Genomic DNA, 18,685 nt, shown 5'->3' on the forward strand with positions numbered 1-18,685 from the left:
CCTACGGTGTGTTAGCAACTGTTTCCAGCTGTTGTTTTAAAAAACAACATTCAGTTAATAACAATTATTCTATTATTGTAATTTAAACATTAATCATATTATTACAATATTCTATAAATTAATCATCTTAATATATTTTAAAGAAAACTTTATAATACATTCAACTTAATTGATGAAAACAATTAAAATAATATATTTTCTCAAAGTATTAAATTTTAGAGATTTTTCTAAATTTGAATATATATGAATTTTCTTTTTAATTATATTTTTTAATCAAATCTCTATTTTAACATCAAGATACCATGAAATTAGTTGTCAGAAAACACAAAATTTTAGCTTTAAAAATCAATTATTTTCGTGGTTTTTCAAATATAATTATTTTGATTTAATAAAAAATATCTTAAAAAATAAAAATTACAAGAAATTAACCGATAGTTCGTTCCCTGTCTTGAGCAGCAGGGAACCCTATAAAACTTTACTCCCCATTACCATTACCATTTCCATTTCCATTTTCCTTCATTTCCTTCTCGTTTGCCCCCATAACCACTGTAAGTCGTTAGCTTCTTGATTGATTGATTCACATTATTGGTTGATTTCACTGTTTTTACGGTTTTGCTTACTTCGATTTCCATGAATTTTTCTTTGCTTTGTTTTCATGGCTTTAATCTTTACAACTTGTATTTCCTGATATCATTTTGTTGAATTTCGTTACCTAATTCATTTTTGATTCAGTATCTTATTATCTTTCATGTTTTGGATAACGTTGTCTTCATTTTCCATGTTGTTTCTCTTCTTCTTGTTGCTATTTGTAGGTTGCTGATGATCAGTTAGACGGAATACTCTTGCAACCGACAGGACTGTTATTAGATTTCATATTTCAGGCGCTTGGTTGCAATTGATACTTGAAGATTGTGGTACGTTTTCTTCCGCTATTCTCTTGGGGATGCTTGTTTCAGTAACTGTTTCGGTGTGTCATTAGGTTTAAGCGTATGATTGTGTTTGAGTTTTCAAACGTTTTCAATTTGGTTGGTTGTTAATTCAAGTGTTTGGTGGTTTTAATTGGTTAGTATCGATTTCTGAACAGATTGTCATAGGGGGTTTTGTGGATTCTTTTGGGTATTTTGATAATGGCCTCTAGAGCAATTTTGAGACGGAGGCGGCTTCTTTCTGATTACCTCCACATTTCTAGTCGTTCGATTCAAGGTCTGAGCCACGATTTCTCTACCAAATACTCAGACCCCGGTGATTCTAGCTCTAGAACAGATAGCCCTCTCAGAGACCTGGGCAGCAGAAAATATGATAATCCAACCATTAGAAGACGTGAGGAATTTAAGAACTTCTCTGAACTGGGGTTCTTCAGGCCGCATAAATTCTATACGATTACAGGAAATGGAACATTGGGAGATATGTTGTCCATGAGGATTCAATTGGTATCACAATCTTCAAGTTTTGCTTCCATAGCCACAGCACATCAACCAAATTTGGGTGGTGAGGATGAAGATAATGAAAAAGTTTCTAAAAGGAAGGAAGCTTCTCCAGAGGAATGTGATCAAGCTGTTGAAGGTTTGAGCAGTGCAAAGGCCAAAGTCAAAGCCAAACAGGTTTCTGAACCTCCGAAGGCCGCGAGATCCATATTTCAAAGAATTTGGGCAATGCTATTGGGGATTGGTCCAGCTCTAAGAGCTGTGGCTTCTATGAGCAGGTTTGATAATTGATAAACATTTGCAAGTTATTTTTAGGTCTGAACCGCAACCAAGATTAATCTCCATTTCTTTTGTATTATATTCTATTCAGGGAAGATTGGGCTAAGAAACTCGTTCACTGGAAAAACGAATTTGTATCTACCCTGAAGCATTACTGGTTGGGTACCAAGCTTCTTGGTGTTGATGTGAAGATCAGTTCCAGATTGCTTCTCAAGCTTGCTAGTGGGAAGAGTCTCTCTAGGAGAGAGAGGCAACAACTGACACGAACCACCGCAGATATCTTTCGGCTAGTTCCTGTTGCTGTTTTCATTATTGTTCCCTTCATGGAGTTTTTGCTGCCTGTATTCTTGAAACTATTCCCCAATATGTTACCGTCTACCTTTCAGGACAAGATGAAAGAACAGGTGCTGGTTCAGATGGCGTTCCAATCATAGAAATTTTTAGCGTTTATGTCGAGTTCATTCTGTCATTGTAAAAGTGGTACCAATTAGGGTGCATCTGGTACACGGTACAGGACGGGACATGACAGAACGAAAACTCGTTGCCTCATATTTGGTGGGACATTAGACTAGGACAGGACTTAGTGGAACAAAAATGCATTTTGTCCCAACAAGACAGGTGGATCAAAAATCAGGGAGATGAAACAAAATTGGTAAATTACTAAATACCCATATCAAATTAAAACCCTAAAACCTTGCACAATTTTTTCACCCATCTGCCTCACTCTCTCCTGTCCGGTCATGTCCTGTTTGCATACCAAGCACACCCAAGGAACTTAGACTTGGAGATATTAGCTCGATGTGATCCTAAGTACGCACATACTTTGCTATCGTTAAATCCTTGCCTTATAAGAACAAGTTGGGTTTTTTCCTGCCTGTTATTTTGAAACTTTTGCAAACATAATGTTTGATTTGCTTAGTTATGTTTACCTGTAGGAAGCATTGAAAAGGAGGCTAAATGCAAGAATAGAATACGCAAAATTTCTTCAGGATACAGCTAAAGAGATGGCCAAAGAGGTCCAAAATACTAGGAGTGGAGAAATCAAGAAAACAGCAGAAGATCTTGATGACTTTTTGAGCAAGGCAAGCTTGCAGTTGATAGTTCAATTACTGTACTTCTAGTTCCATTTCGAAATATGCTTCATTTACAAACCGATATACAGGTCAGAAAAGGTGCTATGGTTGCTAATGAGGAAATCTTGGGATTCGCAAAGTTGTTCAATGACGAACTTACCCTCGATAATATCAGCAGGTTGGATTTTCAGTCACATATGCAGCAGCATTACCTGAGTGTAAATGCCATTGTTTGTACTAACTTATTGGAACTGTGCTGTTTTCTAAATGGTTGCTACTATCAGGCCTCGCTTAGTGAATATGTGCAAGTATATGGGAATCCAACCTTATGGAACAGATGCTTACTTGCGGTACATGCTCCGCAAAAGATTGCAATGGTATGTACTTTATTTATCATTTAAAAATATTTTTTAATGTTGTTTGCCAACCCCTATTTCCACAACCCTAGCATTGCATTCTTGTGCTAAATTTCAAAAGCAGGGAGGGTCTCTAAAGAGATCAACAGTTGGGTTATGGGAAACTAAGAAATTGTATGGCATATAACCACACTTCACCAGCAACTCAAACTCTCTAGTGCACTCTGTGGATATCTTCACACATGAGGCGGGTGCCAAAATTGAGGACGCGTTGTTTAGAACATCTATCATTGTTGTTTCTCCATAGCCCAATTGGTGGCGGAAGTGGCTGCAACCAATAATTGTCTGGGAAGGCAAAACATTTTTTCCACAATGTATGTTGTTATTTTGGTTAGCTGTACATTTAGAACTTATGTCTTCTTTGTAGGATAAAGAATGATGATAAGATGATCCAAGCAGAGGGTGGTGTGGATGCTCTTTCTGAAGACGAACTCCGTGAAGATTGTAGAGAGCGAGGCATGCTTGGATTACTTTCAGTGGAGGAAATGCGTCAACAGGTTTCTTACGAGTTCACCTATGCAACTTTATTTGGCAATAATTAATGGATCAAATTTTAAATTAAATTGCTATTTACTCAAAAATATTTTTTTTCAGGGGAGTATAAGATGTTCAATGATTACCTGATACATAGTTGATAAAGTTTCATATTTGCTCTCTAGCTTTCGTGCTTTATTGCTAAAATGTATGTTTCTGAATCAGTAAACCTTGTTCTGCAGCTCCGTGATTGGTTGGATTTATCTCTTAATCACTCTGTTCCATCTTCACTCTTGATTCTTTCAAGGTAAGTGGATCATCCTCCCCACAAAAAATCTCATGAACATGTTTTGCACTTCCATAAAGAAAACCCAACGAAAGATATTGGAACTCTTATGCTGTGTTATTCTGACTGAACTCCTCTGCCATGCAGAGCCTTCACTGTGTCTGGAAAGTTAAAGCCTGAGGAAGTTGTAAGCGCGGCGTTGTCTTCCTTGCCAGACGAAGTTGTTGACACCGTTGGTATTACTTCCTTGCCATCTGAGGATTCTCTGTCAGAGAGGAGGAGAAAGTTGGAGTTCCTTGAAATGCAGGATAAAATCATCAAGGTTCTAGTCTCCTCCAATCAAAATATTAATGTTTTTCTACCCCATTTTCATAACCATTTGTGGTGTTTCTTCACTCTGATATGGATTTATTACTGTTCCATTCCTACGAATATACTATGGTGTTATAAAAATACTACTCCCTCCATCTCAAAATAAGTGTCCACATTTATATTTTAGTTTGTTCCAAATTAAGTGTCTACTTTCAAAAGCAAGTGCCTACTTTCCAATTCTACCCCTATTATAAGATGGAGAAATTTGTTACTCCCTCTATTATTAAGGGTAAAATTATCATTTAGTAAATAAAAAAGTGTAATAGTTACACATTTACAGAACTATATACCTTTTCCATTGTGGACATTTATTATTGGACGGAGGGGACTGTTCTTGAGCTTCACAAGAATTATTTTGTAAAATTGTTGAACTGCTAAAACCACTGTTTTACTTGGTCATTGTGTACTTAATAATCACAGGAGGAGGAAGAGAAAGAGGAAGAAGAGCAAGCCAAGATGAAGCAATCTGTTGGTGGCGACACGGATGTGGCATTGGAAGAGATGATTAATGCAACAGCTTCGGAAGTGCAAGAAGAAGCTAGAGCGAAAGCACTAGATAAACAAGAGAAGCTTTGTAAAGTCAGTGAAGCTTTGGCTGTTTTAGCTTCTGCATCTGTAAGGATTAAGATGATACAAGTTCTTGCTTATAAGTTGCTGCAAACATTAAATCCTAGTAGTTTGGTGGTATTTTCTAAAAGTATCTTCCTATTTTTGTTACTTTGTGCAGTCTGTGAGTAGGGAGCGCGAAGAGTTTTTGAGGCTTGTCAACAAGGAGGTATACCTGCATCATGGCTGTACCTATGTCTCTACATCATACTATCTCTGCATGTTGAGAGTTTCATTTACATAAATTTCTTTGTAGACAATAGGGGAAAGTTCAAATGAGAACCTTAAATATTTTGAGAACTTGGGAACCAAATATGTCATGTATTATTCATGATATATAACCCTAAATATTCATGAATATGATTTGACTATCATACATTTCCATTATGATTAATTTTCATCATGAATATCTATCACGATATTCATCTTAAATAAAGCATAAATAGTTGGTTCCCAGGTTTGTTCTCATTTGAACCTGCCCGGTAGACAGCAATCCTTAAATTGGTAAACCTTCGGGTTCTCTTGAACGCCTATAGTCATTTGTTGGTTTATTGCTTCTGAAAAAATTGTTAGATCACGGTTGTCATGGCACCGTGGTGGGAGCAACCGCCAGGACACCATAGTAATTTATAGTTTGTTTTCTTTTGGCAGATAAATTTGTATAATAGGATGATGGACAAAGAAGGCACCGATGGTGAAAAGGATGCCATGAAGGCATATAGAGCTGCCCATGAGGAAACTGACAATTCCTCTGATGAACATGTAGATGATGAGGTCTCTTCAGCACTCATAAATAGGGTAAGATGCTCGATAGTTTCCGTCTTTTTGCAAGTATATAATATTTTATATATGGTAAAACTCACACACACTCCTAACCTTTGGTGAGGCTTGAACCCTTTACCTCCAAGGAGGGTGGGCTCTATCGGTAACTCGGGTACTGACATATATATATATATACGATGATCCATACTTAGGTTGATGCTATGCTACAAAATCTTGAGAAAGAAATTGATGATGTAGATGCAAAGATTGGTGATCGTTGGCGAGTGCTTGACAGGTAAGTAGTTTTCTTTTCTTTCTTTTTCTCTACATATTTTCGATCACAATTTTTAAATTACCTTGAATAGCTTGAGGGCAATGAGATGACCAGTCGGACTTGGATGCACCAAGAAGTTCCCCAAATGATTTTTAGACTATTTCCTCGTTTTTGAGTTAAGGTGCTAGTTCCTAAGAGGGCTAGTTTTGCATAATAATGTATTCTTGATCAAAGAAGAGATGGGCCAGTATTTTGTAAATTATTGGCAAATTATATTTTAAAACACGATATGCCACATAATAGTGGGAGGATGTCTTCCACCCTCCCTCTATTGCAAAGTAGTAGCGGTAAGAAATGGAAGGTATAAGGGGTAGATTAGTATCATCATTAGTCTGAACCCGTCACACTTCAATAACTTTGGATCAATACTAAAAGCCGTCTTCCTATTTCATTTCTCTTAATGACCCACTGAATGGTTTAGCCACTTATTCATGCAAGCATGATATTATCTGCATGAGTCTTGATGGGTCATTTTGCCACTTAATGGTTCATACATACTGGTATGTTTAGACCGTTCAGAATCTTAATCATTCGATACTTGTTCATTTAATTAAATCAAACACCACCTTACTCTTCTCTCATTGATTCATCTTCCCAAACCCTTCAAAAGGTTATTTGGCAACTTTCCAGAAACTGAAAAGTTCATAAAGCACATTTCAGTACTTGCACTTTTTGACCACCGTCTGCAAAGTGTTTTTAAAAGGTTCCCCTGCTTTGGCACCTAACTAGCTGCATTAGGCTAAAAATGGATCCAAAGGCAATTCGAAGCAAGAAACACTTGAGACAAGTATTCTTCAAAAAGGGTATGACGCCACTCTCTGGAACTCCCCCGCATTGGTCTTACAGCCATCACGGGGAGGTAACTCAGTTGCCCTAGGGACAGGTGCCTAGAGTCGAACACTGAACCTCCAACTCATTATGCAAGGATGCCCACCTTCTTACTGCTAGGCTACAGCCATGAGGACGATTATTTTGCACATTGTAAAGCTGTGATCTATCAGATGTGTCACTTGCAAACATGTCATTTAATATATTCTTGTGTTTTTTTTTCATCATGCCTTTTTCCACCGATCTACTTTATAGCATCACATGGTTTGATGTTTATGCAATATTTACTTGTAGTATGGGCCCTGATTGCCCCCTCTACCCAAAAGAAACGAAAAAATGTAAATAGCTCCTCATTCTAAAAAGAAGTCCATTTTACTAGTTCCCTTGTCCCAGAAAGAGCCCTGATTGTCCCCTCCACCCCCCAAAAAAATATACAAAGCATTTTAAAGGGCAGAAGCTATTTTACAAGTTCCATCGTCCCAAAAAAGTCCTACATCAGAATTTGATATTAAGGGCCAAGGGGTCGTTTACCAAACGCTGCTTACGAGGAAGAGTCACTACCCTTGCTTACCTTATCGGGTAACATTCTCAGCCATCAAAATGATTGTTGGTAAGCATCTTTTACCCGGTAAGCGCTTACCGGGTACTAGTCTTCTTCCTCACTAATTGTGTAAGATTCTCGGTCCTTGCTATTCCTCTTACCGGGTAAGATTCTCGGTTCTTGCCATCCTCAATGGGTTAGGTAAATGAAACCCGGTAAACACTTTTTACCTAGCATTTCGTAAATGGTCCTAAGACAAATTTGTACTTCTCAAATTTCCCTTTATTATTTCAAGATTGGAAGGGGGGGGGGGGTCTTGATTTGCATTTTATCAGATGTGAAGTTATCCAAAAAGATAATTCCTTAAAGATTTTAAACAGTTTCTTTTTGGGGCATGATGGATGGAGCAACTGCTTTGTATTTGGATGCTTTAAAATATCACATTTGGTGTTAGATGATTTTATGTATTGGTGTTCATTTCATGTCATAATTACTGCAGAGATTATGATGGAAAAGTGACTCCTGAGGAAGTGGCATCTGCTGCCATGTACTTGAAAGATACTTTAGGCAAGGAAGGGGTTCAAGAGCTCATCAGCAACCTTTCTAAAGATAAGGGTTAGTAATCTGCTCCTCTTACAATCTTTTGCAACATTTGCATCCTCTATATAGGGTTCATTTGTATATGAAGTGTTGGAATCCCACATCCGAGCCATCAAACCTGTATATATGTAGCAATCTTCCATCTCTCCATGAAGGGCTCTTTTAGACAGATCTAAAGGGGTTTCACATATCCTCACATGGTATCGGACCAGGGTCTACCACATTTTAGGGACTTGACACACCCTTTCTCCTCCGTTCTAGGGGGCACCGTCTAGCCTGTGTTTGAAGAGCATGTTGGAGTCCAGTATTAGCTAGACACATACATCGAACCTGTATACATCTAGGGTGTGTTTGGTACGCGGGACAGTATAGGACAAGGCAGAACAAAAACTTGTCCCACGTTTGATACAACAGTTAGACTAGGACTGGACCGGACTGGACTGAGCGGGACAGAAATGCATTTTTTCTGTCCCACCAAATTAGGTAGAATAAGCTTGGTAAATTACTAAACTACCCATGTTAAATTAGAACTCTAAAACCTTCCACAATTCTTTCACTTGCCTACTCACTCTTGCCTTTCTAGACTGGTCCCGTCCACATACCAAATGCACCCGGTAGGAGCCTTCCCCCTCTCTGTTTTTATAAGGGCTCGTTTGGAGAGTGATCAAAAGGGTTTCCCTTATCCTCACAAAAGCTAGCGAATATTACTAGGACTACAATGTTGGTTTGGTGCTCATGACTTGTATTCATCTTGTGGCTTTACAGAGGGAAAGATTCTAGTGGAAGACATAGTGAAGTTGGGTAGTCGTTCGGAAGAGGCTGATTGATTCTTAGCAAAATCCGGGTGATGGTATTCTTCCGTTATCACTTGGAACCAGCGTACGGCAATCTAATAGCAGAACTTCACGAGTGTCATTTACGGATTTTTGCATCATGTAGAGGCTTCATAGTCAACTATACGTCCTTCATCACACTCTGTAGCGATTAAAGTGTTGACATGCCAATTTTTATCGGCTCATACATTAAAACCAAGTGACTGAATTTTGTAAAGTAGTGCTCAGATACGAAAGCCGAACATATATGTATGCAGGATGCAAACATAAAATAATCTTCTTGCATTCATCTAAGCTTCATGGAGTTTCATCAATCCACAATGGATTAAGCCACCCTTAAACCGTTTGTCGTGTGAATTAAGCCGTCTATAGAAGCGGTCCAAGCTGTTCATTAATCCACAATGAGTTAAGGGGCTGTTCGGTAATGGTTGAATGGGCTGTTAAGCATGTATGGTTTATTCGGTCAGTGATATAATGTTGTTCGCTTCTGGCTTATTCGGTCGGGCGATGGCTTAACCGGTCAGCCAGAAAAGTGGAGTCCTATGGACTCAGCCACTTATTCAACCATTTATTCCAAATCTACTCTTTCCCTCTTTTCCCCCAAAATTGCACCCTTCATCGTCAACCTCGTCTTGTTCAACGATCCATTCCTTGTAAAGAGTCCCAACTCCCTCCGACCACCACTGCCACAACCACCCGTACATTTTCAAACTCATCAGTCAAACAGAACACAGAAGCATCAATTTCAATTTTCAAAGCCCTCTCGGCCGCCGTCCCCCTTCTCCCTCCTAGCAGCAGCAAACGTCGTCGCTTGAACGCCGCCACCGGCGACCGTTGTTCGCCTGAGACCCAAGCAGTAGCAACAACGAGCTATTTCTAGACAATAAGTCATTTGTTGTTTTTATTTAAAAAAAAATTTTTAAATTGATATTTTTATATAATTACAAGTCAATTGTTCAACATTTTCATCAAACTGTTGTTTTATTCAAAAAAAAATAAAGACCGGAGGTAAAATGGTAATTTCTGACATTCAGAGTGTTTATTCAGCACATCAACCGAACACTTTATCTGTTAATATACAGACAACTATATCAATACAGACAGCTATATCCATACAGGACTTAACAGAAAACGGCCCCTAAGTTGTCTGTAGAAGCATTTTGGTATGACCGTCTGTATGAATTAAATTAAGTTATCTGTATTCTGTAGAAGAATTTTGGTATGACCGTCTGTATGTAGAAGCATTTTAAACAATTCAAAGAATGCAAATCTATCACGCAAGGACATGGCATGGAGTAAAATAATTTAACTCAAAAGTGTACAAGAAGCCCAAGTATTGGATAGAAATACTCTCAACTTATCATCACATTCACATGTGATTATTAATTTTGGACAGGAAGAAAAACTGCTCCAAAATCTTCTATCCAAAATTTATACAGATGGTCAAGGGTCAGCCATTGCAATCAAGCAACCCGATCTCGGGCTAACTAGTCCGAGGTCGGGTCGTCTTTACCATCAGGTGAGCCAACGTGCCGCCTTCCGTTGAACCAAGGAAAAGCGGACGGAAGAGTCTGGCTCATTGGCATGCTGACTGTGGTTCTCTCGTTGATCTTTCCGACTTCCTTGCAAACTTGATCAAGAACGGTCAAGAAGTCGCGGACCACCATGAATATCCTCAAAGGTTGAGCTTCTTCCATGGATGAATTCCCATGAAAGTACTCGGTAGTTTCTTTCACCATATAAATCAATAGTTTCTCTTTAGCTTCAATCTTGATTATATCGTCCTCTGCTTTCTTCAAAAACGTATTCATGGAGTCGGAGAATCTCCCGTCTGAAACATATTCTTCATCGAGAGTCACCGCTTCACGAATCTTGGTTATGCCCATGGTTATCCTCCTTACTTCCTTGGAAAGCAGATCGGAATCCATGACGGCGGCTTTCTTAACGCTCGAGAGTTCGCCACCAAGGCTCAAAACGACTTCGAGTCCACGCTTCCGGAACTCGACCTCATCACAGAGTTCCGATTGCTGGTTAATTTGTGTCGTGAAATCAAGATTATTAGCCCCCCAAAGCCGACACCCTTCTGCTCTTATGATCTCCTGCACAACGAAATGCAAAAGTGTCGTTTTCCCATCGGTGCCTTTCACGTCCACAAGTTTGAGGAGAGTGTCGAGCTTAAACGCGTAAGCATCCCCACGGTTTGTTCCGATATTCATGCGGTTTCCTGCCTTGAGTGCGGCTTCGAGAAGCTTCATGAACATTCTGCTGTTCCTAAGTTGTTGACAAGCTGACTAAGAATTCAAGAAACGAAACAAGCGGTTGGTTTCAACACAAGTAGCAACGATTTATCAACTTCCATGGATGCAAACACTACAAAATCGACTTGCGTTAAATATGTCCAAATGCCACAAGGGGATTTTTATTCCTCCTTGGATTTGAACCTGGGACCTCCAGATACTTTTGACCTTTGGAGCCAAACTCAAACTAATCAGGCACCACTCTTGTGGTTTATAAAGTTGATTTTGTTGCAGTGACGGAAGCAAAAGGTGTTATACCTCAATTGTTTCGAAGGACCTCATAAGGTAATCGATCTCGACATCAAAATTCGATATGTAAAGCATGGCATCGACCCTTTTGAACGCAAACGGTATATCGATAACGGCCTTGAGAAACTTTTCGGCAGGACCGAGGTTGAAGGGAGATGCATCCTTTAGTTTATCTTCTTCCTCCATTGTTGGAGCCATCTTCAACAAGCTCCCCAGTAGTTCTGAACCTAAGGTGTCAACATTACCTGCTTATATAAAAACAATCACACATATCGAAAAGATGTTACAACAAAATCGGCTTTATAAGGTACAAAAGACGCTTAAATGTCTTAATAGATTGTTCTTTATAGGACTTAAAAGTTCAATGGATCAAACATTTGTACGTCCGATTGACTAAATTACAATTTTCGTCCCTGTGGTTTGTCAACAATTTCAATTTCCGTCCCTGTGGCATAAAAGTCACGGTATTTTTCTATGGTTTGTGATTTATTGTTATTTTTACCTTTTAAGTACAAGAACTAAAACAGTAAAAAGTTGTAAACAAACATTAATAAAAACACGATTAAAATGGTAAGATGATAATAAGCAGTTTTTCATAAGTCATTAACTTGTCAAAAACTGTTCATTACCAGTTTGGCACAGTATAAAGAGTTTTATTTTTCTACATCCAAACACTTATATTTAACTTATCACTGGTGTGAGACTAAAATAAATAAAGAAACCCTTAAAATAAACAATACTAAAATAAATAAAGAAACCCTTAAAATAAACAATCCCAAACATCCCGAGTGTGGTAATACCTTGAAGAATACATTCACAGACTTCATCAATGGTCAAGTTAAAAGCCCTTAATAGTATAGCGATGTTCCTGGACTTGTGTGTGTCAAGAACCCGGTTCTTTTGGTTCATATCTGCAGCCATGGCGACTCCCCTCGCTTGATTGCTGCCATGATTTGCTGGCAGTTTGGACGAACTCGCCATAAACAACGTCTCTATCATTTCTTCATTTAACCTATATGTTTTCCCAATTAAATGCAGAAATTAAAGAACTCTTAACTGAAAAAGATTAGCAGAAAAGATGATGAATCTCACTTAAAAGAGTTGGATTTCAACTGATCCCACACTGTTGCTCTCTCTGAGCTTGCTCTCACTTTATCCCAATGTAAAGCCTTCAACTTTGGCTTCAAAATCTCTTCTTTCCTTTCCTCATTCTCCGTCGGATTCTGTACCTCCGCCGCCGTTGCTCCAGGTGGTCGTTCTCGTTCATGGAGACTCGATTCTTGCACCGGGAAATGTGTTTCTGAGAACCCAGGTGGCGGCATTGGTGGTGGTGGCGGTGGAGGTGGCAACTTCACGACCGTCGTTGAGTTAGAGCTTCTTTCATGGAAGTTGTGTGGTTCCGTAGCTTCAAAGACGACGGGGAACCCTTTTGGAGAGAAGAATTCGTGATCGTCGACGTCGGTGTCGTCGGTGAAAGAACAGTCGTCCAGGTTCTGGTGGTGGTGACGGAAACCGTGTCGGGGTAATGGCGGGAGTGGATGGAGCTCCGGCGATTCCATGGTGGAGGCTGCGGAGGCTGCATTGGTTTGCTTTTGGTCGTGTATGGGGCTAACGAGTGTACCAAGATAAAGAAACTCTGAGCTGGGGGTGGAGAAGTTGTCGGGGAGAGTAGGAGGAGGAGGTGGTGGCTTGTCGGAGGTGGGGAGGTTAGCCGGAAACAACCGGAGACTGTCTGAAGATGGTGGTTTACGATTGTGGTTCCGGTGGTACAAGAGGGAGGCAGCCACCGCTGCTATAAAGGCGATAGAAAGAAGGGAAAGGGCGAGAGAGAGGAAGAGAAGTTTTCTGGAGAGATGGGATTTGGAAGAAGATGATGATGATGGTGGAAGGATGATGGAAGAGATGTTGGCCGGAAAAGTGGGAAGAGAGGTGGAAGGGACGGTGGTCGGAGAAGAAGGAGAGGTGGAGAAAGGGAAGAAACGGTGGTGGGAAGGAGTAGGAGGTGGTTGGGAAGAGAAAGGGTATTTGGGTTGTGGAGAAGGAGGAAGGGAAGGTGGTAGTGTGGTGGTGGAAGGAGGAGGAGAAGAACCGGTGACCGGAAAGAATGGTTGATGGAGGATCCGGCGAGAGGAGGAGAGGGAAGTGAGGAGGAGGAGTGGCAGTAGGAGTAGCTGCAGCAGGGTGATTGGACTCATTTAAAGTTATAATTGCAGATGTATGCTTATTATTGAGATTTCATATAGCGAAGGTGCATAAAACAAAGGCAGCAGCTTCAAGAGAGAATTTAGGGGTAGCTCAAAATCTTTAATGGAAGAAAACACCACTTCAACTGTATGTTTTGTTATATAATTAAAAGAAAACATCACAAGGTTGGTGGCATTCAGGGTATCTCTCTCTCTCTCTCTCCCTCTCTCCCTCTCTCTCTCTCTCCCTCTCTCCCTCTCCCTCTCCCTCTCTCCCTCCCCCTCTCTCTCTCGGTACAGGTATCGGTAGAACCCTAATTTGTATCGAGAAACGGCGGTCATTCGTAATACGAACATAACATATTCATCAAGAATATGAACATGATATTCATCATCAACGTGTGATTCATAATGACACCATTCTCATATTTATTATTAATATATAACATTATTCGTTATGAAAAAGGACGTGGGATTAGTGTTCGGTTTGTAACAAAACTACCCTCTATAGAGAGAGAAAGAAAGGAGAGAGAATTTGAAGAAGCAACATAAACAAGTGTATGTCACGACCTGTTTGATAATTGTTGAATGGTTTGGTGCATAATGATTAAGTGGTTAGAATGATTAAGAGGCTCTCGTGATATAGTGCAAAATAAAATATAATTGTTTGATAATTATTTACAACAAAATTAGAGCTCTGAATGATTAAGGGAGATCTATGATACAAAATCATTCAAAGAGTTTTAGGCATCATTAAGAGACAAATTTTTTTTTTTGTTAAACAAGATTCACCTCTTAACGATTTAGAGATTGCCTCTTAATGGAACTATTAAGAGGTAAACAAACAACCATTAATTGTGCAAAGCAACTGTAAAGCTAATAAAAGTGGTAAAAATATATCGATCAAGACACATATGTGTCATGTTGGTAGGTTGTTGTCCTTTTGATATTATGAAATGCATTTGTAGTATATGTATAATTGATATCTGTAGGGTTTTAATATATTCATAAATAAGAAACAATAAGAAATTAAATTAAACAAAGCATGCCATTTTGAAGGATCGTATTTATTCTGGACATTTAAGACCAAAGGTCACGACATCTACATTGATTACGATATAATCAGATAAGTTATGATTGATATAAATGATCAAACATTACCATTTGAGTGTAGCAAAATCAAACTTGAACAAAGACGTGCATCAAGTCTAAGAAAACCGAGCCCAACTGAGTACACAACCAAAAGAAACCGTCAAAAAAGTAAAACGAAGCACTCTAGATTAAAATATGGTCGAGACCCGAACATACAAGAGGAAGAGGAGCTAACCACCAATAACTTGGCCCTGCACCTATCCGACCAAGAGAATCTGAAACTGTTAGCCCGCTTGGAGATCCAATTGAACACGATAATAAAGATTTAATTATATTATAAAGTAGATTAATACACTAATCAGATAAATAATCCGGACCACGAGCTTAAAATCTATTGGACATGCTTTAAAGCCCGCAATGAGAAATCATAGTTTAAATAGAACATTGAACTTTGATCGGGATTTAATAAAAAAACAAATCGGTCTCCCATTTGTGCCCCTTTCTTGGTCCCTCCTTGACGTTAATGTTCCAACACGATCAAGAACACTACAAATTCTTCCTTTTTGTATGATTGAGATTGAATTTGGAGTACTCGAATGGATACCAAGCTCGAAGATACAGTTGAATTTTTATCTTACATGAACGGTTTCAAACAAAAGGGTACAAATTTAAAGACCCGGTTTACGTAGAGTCCCGTTTGGTTTGCGGGATTTAGTGGGATTTGGAATTGAATTTCATTATAATCTCATGTTTGGCTTAAAAAAAAAGTCTTGGAACTAAAATCCTTCAAACATGTGATGTAGAAATCTCATGAAAGTAGTTGATATTTCATGGGATTTATTTGTAATAACGTGATAAAATATTTTAAAAAACAGTCATTCTGTAGTAATCAATTAAAGGAAGTAATTTAATTGTGTTTATAATTATTATTTTTAACTTGTTTTATAAATTATTTTATAAATAACGAAATTTACTTTCATTCCAGATATTTGAGATTTTTCTCTCTAAGGGGTCGTTATCCAAACACTTACCTGGTAAGTGCTTACCTGTGAAATGTAACACTATCATTTACTCACCGCATAAGATTTTTGTTCACTAAAACGACATTGTATGCAATAATTTACCCGGTAAGCGCTTACCATGGTAAGAGTTGTCGCCCTCACTTACATGGTAAGACTCTTGGTCCTTGTCTCGCTCTTACCGATTAAGATTTTTTTGGTCCTTATCATATTCATCCGGTAGGGTAATGTAACTTGGTAAGCGCTTGTCCGAATAAACATTTGGTAAACTCCCCCTAAATATGATCTCGAAATTCCAACCACAATTTTAGTAGATATCTTACTCAGTTTTCCACCACCACTCGTCTAAAGATTTCAAATCCTTCTATGAAGTTTTAATTATATTATGCAAGTTTAGAACTTTTATGCAATGAAAGGGATGATATTTGTAACTTTGAACAAAATATAGGGACTAAAAATGTAGTTTACTCTAACGTAAGTAAATGGAGAAGGCCTCTGACATGACCAGCAACAGTAACAATCTTGGGATATTCAAATCTCTGTCCGCAATACTCAATAATTGCTCATCAAACAATTTTCTTAATTTTACTAAAATATTTATTTTTTTATTAACATGTATATTCAACCCGTTATGCGAGCTGATTAATTTTAGGACAATCATCTATTTTGTAGATAGTTTGGAGTCACCACATTTGAACCTTTTTGGCCACAAGAAGATTTTTATTCCCCCTTGAATTTGAACCTGTGACCTGATGGTATTTTTAACCTTTGGAGCCAAACTCAAACCTCTATTTAATTTTCATAAAAAGATGAAGTATTTATTTTTCTTTGACTATATAAATTTGGTCCTTTTGGTTTGTTGAAAATAATAGTTTTCGTTCTTGAAGTTTTAAATTACACGATAACCATCGTGATTTGTAAAAATCTCTCTCTTTCGCTAACGATCATTAAAAATTTCGTTAAACAAGAGTCTTTTTCGTTATTTTATCAATTCTTTTGTCTTTTACTCAGTCAAAATCGATTCTATATTTTTGGTCCTTGTTATTTTTGATTGGGTAAAAGACGATTTTTTTTTGTCTCTCGTTTGACGGCCTTTAGAGAAAGAGACCAAATTCAAATGTTTTTTTGAAAATTATGATAACTATATACTAATTTCGAAATTATAAGACAAAAAATGTTACTTTTACACACCAAAGGGACCAAATTTGTGATTTACTATTTTTCTTTTTACTGACGGTGGGGCCCTTCTCTTAGCATGATCACGTGACCTATTATCATTGACAAGAATGCTCAGAAACTTACTGCTTCTTCTTGTTGGATCCCATTCTCACCATCCACCGACTTGCCAAGAAAACAAAATTTATCCTTTTAAAAGATTAATTATTAATTATAAAAAATAAATAAATATTTAAAATAACCGGAAAAAAAAACAACAATAGAATAGAAAGAAGAAAATTTTAAATCTCGTTAAGCATAAACTTTTTATATAGGGATGAGTTATAAGTAGATAATTATGAAAGATATCAGTTCTAATCTATCTCTAATATGTTCATCCTTATCTATATCTATATCTCTATCGTCATATCCTTTAGACGTGACACATTTACCCTACGTTAAAATAAAAACCCAGTGAGAAAAAAATAAAAATAGAAGGAAGAAATAGTACAGTGCACGAGTTTCTTTGCAATATTTAGACTTTTACTTTAGTCTAACATTCTCTCATATTCGTAGATTAATCATGAGAGTTAGGAAAGTAATGTGGTATATAAATTGTTGTCTCACTAAAACCTTACACCAAAGACTGCTAGCCGAATGCACTTTGTCCATATTAAATTGACTGATCATTTTTTGGACATATGTGGATTGGTGAAATAATATTCTACAAACTCGTTGTCCTAGCTCAAATAGCTAGATAAAACCAAGTTTTCCCAAGATCTTTCATCTGACATTTAGATTTCAAGTAGCTTATGGTTTCTTTTATTACATCAAAAGTGCTTATTATGCTCATAATATCGACATATAGAGCTACGATTGAAATTCTAGAACTCATTTTTCTTTATATATGCACAAAAGCACGGTTCATCGTTCTTATATTTCTTCCTAATCAAGTATTTACTTAGGCGAGTATAACACATTCGTCTAGATTGTTTCAATCTATAAAGTGAGCGTTTCAATTTTATTGTAAAATGCACTATATGGTTTAGAGTTACATGATTTGAGTAATGTAATGTCATCAAACACTTTTATATATCTCTGAATCTAGATCCCCGTAGAGATATGTAGTAACCACATTATTGAGTTGCATTTCCAGTCCTTTGGGAACTACTAGGCTAATTAATTAACATAACATTATAACGTCCATCACGAGAGAGTAAGTCTTCTCTAGTCCATCCAGAATGTCGTGAAAAAACTTGTGCCAAATGAGATCCTTATACATTATGACTTAATTATTTTCATCACTCTTTCTGACAAATGATTTATCTATGCCTTACGTGCTTTACACTTGGTGGGTTAGCACTGCTTGACAAATACCCGTTCATTTGTCAAATAGTATAATTTCTTGGATTGCTTCTTTTCATTTAGGTCATATTTGCTCTTTGTTGACATTTTTCAGCAGAGCATGGTTCAATGTCATCGTGCTTAATCGTCTTATGGGCAACAATATATGCAATATATCATCAATGAGTATGTATGATCTGTCCATTGACTCATATGCACTCTCATAATTCATTTGAGATTTCTTTGATTTCTAAAATCATATTAACTTCAGAGCGCCATGCAATAGTGATTCATAGACATAGTTTTAATCAGAGACAATCTCATGAAAGGTTTATGTATTGATGACTATTGTTTGTGTAAACAAATTGGATAAGTGTTAATTAACCCGTAACTGTATAGGCTAGCGGAGGTCAGGGGTTCAAACCTCACCATAGGTGAGGAGGGTGTGTGAGTTTATTTGTTGCATTTGCCGTATATAAATATTATATACTTAAAAAAAAAAACTGTATAGGCTAAGT

General features: G+C 37.7%; 2 protein-coding genes across 5 annotated transcripts; one reads left to right on the top strand and one right to left on the bottom strand.

Moving 5' to 3' along the window:
* Positions 1–524: 524 nt before the first annotated feature.
* Positions 525–9,140, top strand: LOC112519374 (LETM1 domain-containing protein LETM2, mitochondrial-like). 4 transcript variants are annotated; one of them, XM_025127447.1, is made up of 16 exons: positions 525–548; positions 813–914; positions 1,085–1,702; positions 1,795–2,107; positions 2,639–2,785; positions 2,866–2,954; positions 3,061–3,153; positions 3,560–3,689; positions 3,909–3,973; positions 4,100–4,274; positions 4,745–4,939; positions 5,052–5,099; positions 5,582–5,728; positions 5,905–5,987; positions 7,895–8,010; positions 8,761–8,875. In XM_025127447.1, the coding sequence occupies exons 3-16, from the start codon at positions 1,128–1,130 to the stop codon at positions 8,820–8,822; spliced, it is 2,238 nt and encodes a 745-aa protein (XP_024983215.1). In that variant the 5' UTR covers positions 525–548; positions 813–914; positions 1,085–1,127; the 3' UTR covers positions 8,823–8,875. The 4 variants fall into 4 exon arrangements, with proteins under 4 accessions (XP_024983215.1, XP_024983216.1, XP_024983217.1 ...); XM_025127448.1 differs by lacking the exon at positions 525–548 and having other exon boundaries at positions 576–914; positions 8,761–9,140; XM_025127449.1 differs by lacking the exon at positions 525–548 and having other exon boundaries at positions 576–914; positions 1,068–1,702.
* A 919-nt stretch (positions 9,141–10,059) lies between these two features.
* On the bottom strand, positions 10,060–13,569 carry LOC112520103 (formin-like protein 2). Its single transcript, XM_025128404.1, has 4 exons — positions 12,467–13,569; positions 12,175–12,386; positions 11,384–11,619; positions 10,060–11,119 (listed from the first exon to the last, which is right to left on the bottom strand). Exons 1-4 carry the CDS (start codon positions 13,567–13,569, stop codon positions 10,316–10,318), a joined length of 2,355 nt encoding a protein of 784 aa, XP_024984172.1. The 3' UTR covers positions 10,060–10,315.
* Between the last annotated feature and the right edge of the window lie 5,116 nt (positions 13,570–18,685).

The sequence above is a fragment of the Cynara cardunculus genome, assembly GCF_001531365.2.
Source record: "Cynara cardunculus var. scolymus isolate 2C chromosome LG 10, CcrdV1, whole genome shotgun sequence".
NCBI classification, from domain to species: Eukaryota; Viridiplantae; Streptophyta; class Magnoliopsida; order Asterales; family Asteraceae; genus Cynara; species Cynara cardunculus.